The sequence below is a fragment of the Artemia sp. Qi Xiang Cuo genome, chromosome 7 (assembly GCF_049724085.1).
Source record: "Artemia sp. Qi Xiang Cuo chromosome 7, ASM4972408v1, whole genome shotgun sequence".
NCBI classification, from domain to species: Eukaryota; Metazoa; Arthropoda; class Branchiopoda; order Anostraca; family Artemiidae; genus Artemia; species Artemia sp. Qi Xiang Cuo.
Window position 1 is genome coordinate 65,344,876 of NC_142800.1, and position 12,522 is coordinate 65,357,397.

General features: G+C 37.9%; 1 protein-coding gene across 2 annotated transcripts in view; it reads left to right on the plus strand.

The window, feature by feature from the left end:
• The first annotated feature begins 331 nt into the window (after nucleotides 1–331).
• LOC148950605 (multiple coagulation factor deficiency protein 2 homolog) overlaps nucleotides 332–12,522 on the plus strand; it is a 47,325-nt gene continuing 35,134 nt past the window's right edge. Inside the window, exons 1-2 of one of the 2 annotated variants that reach the window (XM_089091665.1) lie at nucleotides 332–456; nucleotides 10,273–10,377. In XM_089091665.1, coding sequence (XP_088947791.1) covers nucleotides 350–456; nucleotides 10,273–10,377 — 212 coding nt within the window. In that variant the 5' untranslated portion in view covers nucleotides 332–349. The remainder of the gene's footprint in view (nucleotides 457–10,272; nucleotides 10,378–12,522) is intronic. The other variant, XM_089091667.1, reaches the window with a different exon arrangement.

A 12,522-nucleotide genomic window follows, 5' to 3' on the forward strand; every position in this document is an offset into this window, starting at 1 on the left:
CTGAGCTGAATGTTAGATGATTTGTTTAAGTTTGCAAATGGAGATTTTAAAGACGAAGTTCTGCTATTTTTAAAAAGAATGGAATGCCAAACTTTCCTCAAACAATAATGCTAATTACAGCCCAAACATAAAGTAAATGTGGGATTTTAAAGTTCATTGTCTCATCCTAAATAATGATAAGTAATGAAAAAAAAAATACTCAATTGCTGTCTCTTTAGTGTTACATCACATTATTTGTTCAGCGTCCTCTGACTCTTTTCGAAGCTAAAACTTTATCTTGTTTCTTATCTTTTATGATGAAATTATTCTTTATTCCTTAAAATTAATAGTATAAATGCAGACTTGAGATATGATTTCTATGAAAACTATAACTCTATTCGTGACTTTGCAGAGCGTATCCTATGGACATGGACCAGGGTTTGGATATGGATCCCATTCACACATGAAAAAGCCAGGGTAAAAATTAGTTAAAAATTTTTCTTTATTAATCTCACTCAATTTCACTAGAAGCAGACCTACCTGTTGGTTAGAATTTGACACGTTTTTTGGGTCATATGAATGTATCCTTAATTTTTGAAGTAACCATCTGCATATTTCTCTACTTGTCCTTGAAAGCTGCCTAGAGACTCGAAATAGGAATTGATATGTCAATGTTGTCCATCATGGTGGTTCATCGAACACAATAGAAGAACTTACCCGTAACCAGTCGTTTTATTCAGTTTAGCCTGTGTTAGTCGTTTTGTTGGGTCTGCTGATAAAATGCGAGCCTATTAAATAAAGTGGTAGAGCAAACATTGCATTGATCAACGAATGAACGATTGATCAAAAAATCAAAAGAATCAACGTTTTAGCGTCACAAGAATCAACTTTTCTTGCTGGAAATATTGCCTGTTCTTAAGATCATATGCGTCAGGTGACACTTGCCAAGCGTGGTGCGAAATACCATGCACGGGTTGATGCGTGACTTGTCACAAAGAGACGTTGTAGCTGCGCTACACTAAGAGTAACAGAATAAGTGACACTCCAAGATGTAAGAATCGCAACAGATAGCCCTAAGTAAAATTTTTTCTGAAGACTTTTTTACTTTTGACTTAAGGGGAAAATGCATTCAACTCACCATATCCTCTAAGACAGAGCGTAAGGCGTCAAATGGGGCCTGTATATTCCCCCAAAAGGTATCTGTCTCCAAATTTCTCCTGGAAACTTTATTTTGAGATCCGATTGTACCAGCCTAAATATTATGCGACCATGTGTTCTACAGGCTGAAACCTGGGATAAAACACAATACTGAAAGCTAAAACTATAAAATAATAGTAATTTTTCAAGTGGAGCGGATGCAGGGGGAACCGGCCCAAGAACTTAATTTTGGGTCCTCAATTACAAATATTATAACACATAGAAAATTCTTGAATATTAAGGATTTTAGAAAGCGGAGGATACAGGAGCCGACCACATTTGAGGCATTACCTTAAGTTCAGCAAGACGTGACTTATCGTCCTCTCTGCTATACTAAATAAAAAAAAATTTTTTAACTGAAAGTAAGTCGCAACATTAAAATTTAAAACTAACAGAAATTATTCCGTATATGAAAGGGGCTGTCCCCTCCTCAATGCCTCGCTCTTTACGCTTAAGTATTTTATTGTTTCAAGAAATTAAGTTGTGAGACTGAGTCAAACTTAAGCGTAAAGAGCGAGGCGTTGAGGAGGGGACAGCCCCTTTCATATACGGAATAATTTCTTTTAGTTTTAAGTTTTAATGTCGCTACTTAATTTCAGTTAAAAAACTTGTTTTTTTTATTATTTAATTTCCGAACATTTTTGAATTAATGCAGCTTTGATTTTGGCTAACCGTACATGAATAATTAAAACGAAATTCGCATATTAATTTTCCTTTTTTTTGGCTAAATGGCTTTCTCGAAATTTTGTTCTGACGTAATTTACGAATTAACTTACGTAACGAATTTCCATATTCGTATGTTTTTATTACGTATATTAGAGAGTTCGCCTCTAGTCAATACCTCGCTCTTTACGCTAAAGTTCGAATTTTGTTCGAATCACAAACCCCTGAATCACAAACGCCGGTTAATTAGAATAGAAAGCTCTTTTGAAAGTACTAAAAAAAAACTTTAGCGTAAAGAGCGAGGTATTGACTAGGGGGCGAACCCCTCATATACGTAATCATTTCTGTTCGTTTTAAGTTCTAATGTTGCTCCTTACTTTCAGTTGAAAAAAAGCTTGTTTTTTTATTTAATTTCTGATCGATTTTTTAAATAATGCTGGGAAATCCGGAACCCCCTTCCTAGACAGGTCCCTTCCCCCAAGGAACCATCCTTCATGGAAAGATTCTCCCCCATAACCCCTGCTCCGACCCCCCCCCAGCAGAGAAAAATTCCTCCTGAAAACTCCTGTATACTTCCAAGTAAACAATACTATGTAAACAATGGGCAAATTTTATAACTTGCAGCCCTTCCCCCGTGAACTGTGGGGGATTAAGTCATCCTCAAAGACAAATTAATTAGATTTCGAAAAAATTTGATTGGGTGACTTCGGGAAAAAAATGAGTGTGGGAGGGGGCCAAGTTGCCCTCCAATTTTTTGGTCACTTAAAAATAGCGCTAGAACTTTTAATTTCCGTCCGAATGGGCCCTCTCACGATATTCTAGGACTACCGGATCGATACGATCATCCCTTAGGAAATAAAAAAACAAAAAAAAACAAATAAACACGCATCCAAATATAAAATTCCACATTTTAGCACATAGGAGCTTGGAACTTCTTCTCGCGTATCAGAGGGTTTCCCTGATACCCTGAATCTGATGGTGTGATTTTCATTAAAGTTCTATGAGTTTTTGGGGTTTTTTCCCTCTTTTTTCGAAAATAAGGCAAATTTTCTCAGGCGCATAACTTTTGATGGGTAAAACGAAACCTAATGAAACTTGTATATTTGAAATCAGCATGCAAATGTGATTCTTTTGATGTATCTGTTGGTATAAAAATTTCGTTTTTTAGAGTTTCGGTTGCTATTGAGCCGGGTCGCTCCTTACTTACAGTTCGTTACCACGAACTGTTTGACAAATGCAGCTATGTTTCATTTAGTTTCACCGTAACACCTTAAATTAGGTATTCTTTTCTCTGAACACATTGTCTTTCTTTGACGAATAAATAAACGTTCAAATGGGGCTAAATCCATTTATTTAGACACAAGAACAGGTACAAGATTTTGTACCTGTTTTCACTGTCTGAATAAATGGATTTATCCCATTTGAACGATTATTTGTTAGTCATTTATGTAATATGGAACCCTCGCCTCCTGGGCTCTATTTTCCTCCCCCTCTCTCTTTGAGGTACAGTTTTTTATCCTTTCAATCTCTTAGTTTAAAATAGTTTTTATATAATTGTGATCTGATACGAACTTGGGCAGGGGGGGGGGAGTTGGGTGAGGTAATGAAGGGGTTGGGTACCATCAAATTGTTTCTGGTACTAAAAGGACAGTAAGTCTTCAATTTGTGATTAAGTCTACCCTTGGCCAAGCTTTTGCGACCCTTGGTTCGGTATAAAAGGCCATGAAAAAAAATATTCATAACATATTATGTTATGTTCTTTAACATACTATGTTATGCTATGTTATACATACTATATAAGATACTATAAATTTAACATACGATGTTATGCTATTTAACATAACATATATGTTCTTTATTAAGTCTTTGCTAATGTGTAGAAGATGACTCATATCCGTTGTTCAATATACGATGCGCAGTTGCAAATTTAAACGAAAAGCAGCATGGTATCGAATCATTGAATATAAACCATTTAAGGTAGAATTTCTTCTTGTGGAGGAATCCATTCTTAAATCTATATAACGTTGTAACTGCGAAATGAAGGATTAGTTGTCAATCAGTAACCTTACTATTTTATTTAGTTGCATCTTTAGATGATTAACACGACAAAGATGTTGATACTAAAACACACAAAAAGGAGAGGAAATAAGGATATTCAATCTAAAACTACAACATTGCGGTAACATGTATTGAGAAATATTATTTCCCCCATACTACAAACATTTCTAACAATGTTAACGCTAAATATATCAATATGATCTTCAAAACCTCAACCCTTATCTACACAAAATGCAGGCACTTCGCAACCCTGGTCATTGTTATATTTCCCGAAGTTAAATAAATTTATTCAAACAAGGAAAATAATGTGTAGTTCTACCCATAAAAGGATAAAAATGTAGTTTCATACCCTCCTCAATACCTCACTCTCTACATTAAAGTTTTTTAGAACTTTCAATAAACCTTCGTGTTATAAGACGTGCTTTTTGTTTAGAATTCGTTTTTAAAATATTGGGACAAAGATTAAACTTTAGCGTAAACAACGAGGCGTCGAAAAACTTTCTTTTGCTTACTTTCTAATCGTTTTTCAAATAATACCGGGAAATTGAGCTCCCATCCACTGAAAATTTCTTTTGTCCATGGAAAATTCCTCCAAGTAAAGTTCCTCCCACGTAAAATACACCTCCCCCTGGACAATCCCATTCTCGCTGAAAACTTCTCCTGGATTGTTTTTGCGGACGATTCTACATTGAAATTGTCCTTAATACATTACAATTTGAAAAACACTTTAATTTCTGGTCGTTTTTTAAATCATTCTGGAAATCCACTCCTCCGTAGATGCGGAAATCCCCCTACCCCTTGTGAAAAGTTTTTCCGGTGGAAAATTCTCCCAAGGAAATCTTTCCCCGTGAAATCCCCCCGAAAAAATTTCTCCCGTGGAAAATTCCCCCCCCCCCGGAAAAATCCTCCAGACAATCCCAATCCGGCTAAAAATTTCCGCGGAACATGTCTACATGTATACTTAAGTCGGCAAAACAAGGTAAGGCAAAGAAAAAGAATTTCGTATAGGAGTTCGGGCAAATTTCCCCAGTGTAAAATTTCTCCTGGAAAGTTCACCCCCCTGAAATCTTCCAACTGTGTTTACAACTATGCTGGATAGAAAGAGCTATCTCAAAATTTTGATCGGACGACTTTGGGGAAAAAAAGGATTGGGAAGGGAGCTAGTTGCAACCCAATTATTTTGGTCACTTAAAAAGTGCTCCCTTTTTAAGTGCACCCTTTATTTAATAAATAAACACGCACCCGTGATATTGCTACTGGCATAAAATGTAAAACTCCAAACTGTGTATATAGGAGCTATAAAAAGCTCTACAGTAGGGTTCTCTGATATTCTGAATCTGATGGTGTGATTTTCATTAAGAACGCTCAACCTCGCTCTTTGTGCTAAAGCTTGACCGTTTTCCCAATTCTCTAAGAACAACTGCTCAAATAAGAAGGCCTCGCGTGAATTGCTTGCGAAAACCCAAATGAATGACTTGAAAATGGAATTTTTTAGCAAGAAATGTCTCAAAAATGTTTTGTGGGGAGATGGGGCGATGGCAGAGGGGTGTCTTTGAGTAGTTATAGAGTGGCACTCTAGGCTGAATTACTTGTGGAAACCCGAATGAGTGACTTGAAATAAAATTTTTAACAAGAAATGTCTGAAAAAGTGTTTTGGGAGAGATCGGGCGAAGAGATAGGGGTGTCTTAAAGTAGTTATTGTGCTATACTGTGGTGTGAATTGCTTGCGAAAACCCGGGTGAATGAGTTGAATTAAAATTTTTAATAAGAAATGTCTGAAAAGTGTTTTGTAGGTAGATGAGGTGCTGGCACAGAGATGTCTTAGAGTAGCTATGGTGTTGTACTATGGTGCGAATTACTTGCGAAAACCCAAATGAATGACTTGAAATAAAATTTTAACAAGAAATACCTGAAAAAATGTTTTTCGGGGGATGGGGTGATGGCAGAGGGGTGTCTTAGAGTAGTGATAGTGCTGTACTTTGGCGTGAATTGATCGCGAAAAACCCTAATGAATGAGTTGAAATAAAATTTTTAACGAGAAATGTCTGAAAAGTATTTTTGGGGAGATGGGGCGATGACAGAGGGGTATCTTAGAGTAGCTGTAGTGTGGTAGTGTGGGCTGAATTGCTTGCGAAAACCTGAATGAATTAGTTGAAAATAAAATTTTTAACGAGAAATGTCTGAAAAAAGTTGTTTTTTTTTGGGGGGGGGGGGGGTGATGACAGGGGTACGTCACAGGGGCATTAATAGTGTAACATTGCGAGGTGAAATGCTTAGAGTATGAAACACTAGTGAAGAAAAGAAGGTGGGGGCTTCTCTGTTTTCAAAAATATAGTGTTTAATGGAATATTTTAGTTTATTTTTGGGGCAAAATAGGTTGAAAATATCCTAGGGGGTGTCACGTCGCCGTTAATACACAACACGCATGTGTGTGTGCCGTGCTGGAGCTACATGGGGTCCTTTTAGTCTAGTTTACGAGTTACATTGGTGTCGTTCCTATTAGACTTGATCACGGAAAATCCAAGGGTCTTCCAGGAAAACAATGTATCAATGGCAGGAATTTTGCCATGGCGGGAATGTTGCCAGTGCGCGAATCTTTCTAGCTGAGCGCTAGAAACAGGGATGCTCAGACGTTAGAGGGTTGCCGTAGAAACTCAACAATAATTTTCATATTATTACTACATTTAAATTATCTCGAACAATAGCGTTTTTTAGCGTCTTTTATCGCCTAGCCGAAGCCCAGATTCTGTCCCAGGAATGAGTAGACACAGATCACACTCCCCCACTGCGCGTAGGATAGCCGGATTCCGTCCCCCAAAAAGAGTAGACACAGACCATCCCCCCCCCCCACAGCGCGGGGGGTGGATGGGACAAGAATTTCTCGAAATGGAATTTCCCCTCCTTTGCGTGTTTTGATATTTTGGTAAAAGATTTACCCTGGGGTAAGAGAAACCGTTCAGGGGAACTGGTTGCTTCCTCGGAGGCGACCAGCGAGCAGGTCGGTACCTTAGTGGAGGGAGGCAGTATAATAATAAATAAACACTTGAATCTCCTCCCCCACAGACGGATCCCCTCCCTTGGAGTCCTCTCCCTTCGTCTTTCCTTAAATTAGGCATGTTATTCTTTATCCTTTTAAAGCCACAATAATGCCTAAAAACTACATCTTTTATCAAGGTGCCCTCTGAAAATGAAAGCTAGGTGAAGGGTGGAATCTATTGTTAGGATATTGTGAAATATTCATAAATTTAATTCAAAGGAATGGATATTTTCCTTAAAAGCTCTTAATATGTCTTAAATTTGCATCTAATATCAGCTCACCCGGGGGGGGGGGGGCGGTTGTGTAACATGGGTGAAATGCCATGGCGGTGTGGAGTGTTTTGTGGGGCATTATGATAGGCTTGAGTTGCGAAAATTTGAGTCGCGGGATTTAAAACCGTAGTTTTATTTGGAAATGGCTGAAAGATTTCTTTGGGGAGATGTAGCGATGTCTTGGGGGTGTTTAATATCAACCATAATTTACCATATAACAACCATAAGCCACAATAATGCCTAAAAACTACATCTTTTATCAAGGTGCCCTTTGAAAATGAAAGCTAGGTGAAGGGTGGAATCTATTGTTAGGATATTGTGAAATATTCATAAGTTTAATTCAAAGAAATGGACATTTTCCTTAAAAGCTCTTAATATGTCTTAAATTTGCATCTAATATCAGCTCACCCGGGGGGGGGGGCTGTGTCACATGGGTGAAATACCATGGCGGTGTGGAGTGTTTTGTAGGGCATTATGATAGGCTTGAGTTGCAAAAGCTTGAATCGCGGGATTTAAAACCATAATTTTCATTTGGAAATGGCTGAAAGGCTTCTTTGGGGAGATGTAGCGATGTCTTGGGGGTGTTTAATATCAACCATAATTTACCATATAACAACCATAAGCCACAATAATGCCTAAAAACTAAATCTTTTATCAAGGTGCCCTCTGAAAAGGAAAGCTAGGTGAAGGGTGGTATCTATTGTTAGGATATTGTGAAATATTCATAAGTTTAATTCAAAGAAATGGATATTTTCCTTGAAAGCTCTTAATATGTCTTAAATTTGCATCTAATATCAGCTCACCTGGGGGGGGGGGCTTTGTCAAATGGGTGAAATGCCATGGCGGTGTGGAGTGTTTTGTAGGGCATTATGATAGGCTTGAGTTGCAAAAACTTGAATCGCGGGATTTAAAACCATAATTTTTATTTGGAAATGGCTGAAAGATTTCTCTGGGGAGATGTAGCGATGTCTTGGGGGTGTTCAATATCAACCATAATTTACCAGGGTGGTATGCATTGTCATTGACTAGTATACTCTAGAGCTTAAAGATAAGGCAGGAGGTGATAAATGAACTTTTTGCTAGGGGGAGAGTTAAATCTAACAATGCTCAGTGAAATGGTGCATTTCGTTAAAAGTCTTTCAATAATACCTCTTAATATGGTTTAACTGTATCACTAATATCAGGTCACCCAGGGGATGGAGGGCGGTGTCACATGGGTGAAATGCCATGGTGGTGTGGAGTATTTTGTGGGGTCATTATGATTGGCTTGGGTTGCAGAAAACTTTAATCAAGGGATTTAAAACCATAGTTTTTAATAGGAAATGCCTAAAAATGTCTTGGGGGAGATGATGTATTATCAGGTTTGGGGGGGGGGGTATGTAATCTCATTTTGGGGCAAACTACAGCTTAAAAGTTAGGGTGGAGACATTAAGGAAGTTTTCCCATGGCAGAGATGAAAATCTAACAGGTACTCAAAGAAATGGATATTTTCCTTAGCAGCTCTTAATATGTCTTGAATTGCATCTAATATCAACCTTATCCCTCCAAACCCACGTCTAACATCAATCCCCCCTCCCCTACCCTCCGGAGTTGCAGGCTAGAAGCCCCGGTTTTCTATAATAGATGGTTCTTTTTGCATATATGATAATACGGCTTTTTTCAACTTTTATTTTTTGTCGTGTTTTTTAGCTGTATTTTTTTATGTTTTATTGCTTGTCAATTTGTTTTTATTTACAATGTCTGTGATTTTAAGATTTATTGTTTGGGAAGCGTCTCTCACAACTAGGTGTTCACGTGGTTTAAACACACATATCCTCTTTATTGCTAAAAATACCTTGAAAGCAAATGTCCCCTGGAAATAGATGTTTTCCGAGTGCGTGCCAAATTTAGCAGTAAACACGCCGTTCTAGCATGCTTGAAAAATAGGGAATCTTCTTGCTTCTAATAGATTATTTTTAGAATATGGTTCAAGATACAAAATTTTGGCAAAGGGTTCATGGAGGACTTGCTTGGGGTGCTGTACCATTGGAAGGGAATGACCTTTCGAGTCCTGTCGGGATCAAGAACTCTAGAAAAAGAAAAAAATATAAAAGGTGTTTGGAGCGAAAAAATGAAACGCCGAGAAAAGAAAATGTCTTGAGGCTTTTGGGCGAAGAATGTCAAAATGGTACTATGTAGCAGTGATGGATGCGCCGTCCATACGTTAGATGCGCTAACCTTACATAAAGTGTTTGCCGCCATTAAATTAATGAAAAAAAGCTTTGAGGGTTTTGGGGGGAAAAAGTATTACGTGACAGTGTTGCACAGGAACCCATTGGGGATCCCCCCAATGGGTTCCTGTTGCAGAGTACATATCTGTCCGTTTGAAACGGGGAGCGTCGTATGACGTCATTGGTCCTAAGAGCGGTGTTTCTTGGAAGTCTTGGCCATTATATTCCCTTTAATAGAACCGGTAACCTTTTTGCGTAGGTTTAACGGCCTGAGGGGCTGGTAGCTCCACTTATCTAACCCTGAGGGGTTGTCGCGTGGTGTAACATGTGCTTGGAATCTTGCCAGGGGCGGGGATTTGCATAGAAACAGGGGGCTCCCCATATTATTGAAACTTGTGTATTATACCAACCATATTCCAAATAATTATGTCTGGACTCTTGCCAAGGATGGGAATCATGCCAAGGGTGTAAATCTTGCCGTAACAAGACACACTCGGAAAAGGGGTGTGTCCTTGAAATCTTGCCAAGGACATTGAACTGTTGCCAAAAATGGGAATCTTGTCAGCTAGAAACAGGAGCGAGGGTGTGACGTCAGAGGGCTTCGTTTGAAATCCAATACTATTTTTCTATGGTTGCCGTGACGTCAGAGGGCTCCGTTTGAATCCTATGGGAAAAAGGATAGGGCTCCGTTTGAAAGCCGGGGTGGGCTCCGTTTGAAAGTATTATGCTCGTACTACTTACATTGCTGTGAAGGGATTTACACTCTGGTGGGTTTTTGACTTATGTCAACTGTGACTGACTTATCAGCTACCCAAATAATAGGTCATTCTTACTAAGAATACTCCTGTCTTTCCAGACAGTCAGTGACAATGAAGCCCCATGAACATTATCGACCGAATGCTGATGCTGGAAATATTCCTGGGAAGATAACTCGTGACACCAAACTTGTTCATGACGAAGAGTAAGCGACAATAGTTTTACTGTTTGTTTTTAATACTCAAATTCTTATTATTACAAAGACAAAAGTTTTTGCCAATATTAATACTAGACTGTTCACATAAATCATTGAACTTGGCTCGAAAGTTCAAGATTCATTTGATACTGTCTACCTCTAGTTTATTGATTCATGACGAATCTTGAACTGGGTTTTCTTTCAGTGGACAAAGCCTCAGGGATTTGTCATCGGACAGAGCCTCAGTGAAGGTATGCAAAAATCTTGGTCTTCATAATAAGCCCAGTAGTAGTTGGGGTCAAGCCCTTAGTCCCGTCTTTCTAAGCAGAGATCTATCCACTGTACCTATAAAGCTAAAATCGGTGCTTTAGTAAGGATCTAATGAATCTTCCCAGGCTGGTTCTCTATGGATCTAAATTCGGGCATCAACTTGTAGATTTCGGATCGTAAGAAATTTCAAGGTATTTAAAATCGGGATTGCTGATTGCTAATTTTGCAGCTCGCCATAAAAATGAAATATCTATTCGGGTAGTAAATTGTCTGTGGTTGCTCCAACAGAGCAAAAATGCAGGGAAAAATGGCCCCATCCCTCATAATCCAAGCAGAAGATTTCATAACTGAAACCAATTAATCGGATGTCCTAGGATACCTAGATTATGACGATACTACCCCGACTTTGGATGCTTTCGAGTTTCAAAATTAACAAACTGCGACCCAAATTCTAGATCCCATAAGACATTGGCCTGAGTAGGCTACCAAAGGGCTGATTTTAGTGATCAACCCAATTTTCAACAGTGATCGAAATGAAGTCTCGTAAAAATTTTAAGTCAAGCTCGTGTATAAAAATTTCCTAAAAATGTGCCCTTTTCGAAGAATTTTCTATATTTCAGCATTCTTCAGATTAAAACTATAACCCTATGATATATGATGACGACAAGCGACTATATGGAACAATTGGGAAGACAAAAACTACATCAGCATCCCGAGATGTAAGTTCAGTCACCGTCGTGAAGCACTGCCTCCCAAATTAACACATTAAAAGCTCATGACTTATTTTCAAGATTTAGCTCATCAGCCCTAGGTAGTGCTACTACTACCAAAATCTCACTGCAGCACCAATCCAGCTGAGAACAGCGTAACTGCGCCCAGTCCTCCTCCATTAAAATCTATTCAAAATTAAATCTTTACCTTATAACTTCTCCCCATCCCATTTGGGGGCAACCTGATTTTTGTTTAGCCCTATACAAATGGCCAAAAAGCATCATCTTTGGAAATTCACCAATCCTTGTCAAACGAGGCTTAGCCATCTTAATTTTCCTTTCATTATATCCCTGGAAAGTGGAACCAGATTTTTCGTATAGCCTATTGTTTGGTATTTAGTCCTTTAGATGAGCACCACCAATTATCCTAGTGACAACTCCTTCAGAAAATATTTAACAATTTTTTTCTGCAGCCTTTTGGAACAATCGTTTTTCAGAAAAATACCTGACCACTGCCATTACGATGAAGTCGGACATTCTAGTCTTAGTTCGCACGACTTATTCTTCTGTTATTTAAAACTGTTCTTCTCGTTGCACCTTCACTGCATCCGCGGTATTTCCTAAAAGTAGTACGTAGGTAAGTGAAAGTATCCATTTAATTTATTTTTGTTATTCAGTCTCACTTCTTTACCTTCATATACTCTTAATTTAAGCAATTTAGTATTTTTAACATTAATTATAAAATCAATTGTTACCCCCTTGGATATATGCTTATATAAAAAAAAAAAATTAAAATTCAAAACATATTAAAATGTTTTAGAAGAAAAACTGAAGTTTCAAAGAACTATAGCTTTTAACATAACTGTATATACTATTTAAGTTTTAGTTTCAACATTGGATTTCAACTTGTCATGACATTTCCAGACGTACTAGAGTATCTGAACTGATAGCAGTAATATTTAGATTTGAGAAAGCTTAAAAAAAAATAAAAATAATACTTCTAGTAAAAGGAGGGAGGGGAAATTTTGTTTTAAATTTGTTTAAAACAAACTTGAATATTGATATAGACTAACAGTTTCTTTTGTTTAATAAAGGAAGAATCTCAAAAGAGAAAGAGCCCCCCCCCCCATCCTATTAATACCACCAAAGCACATACATGTTAAGAGGTAAACCG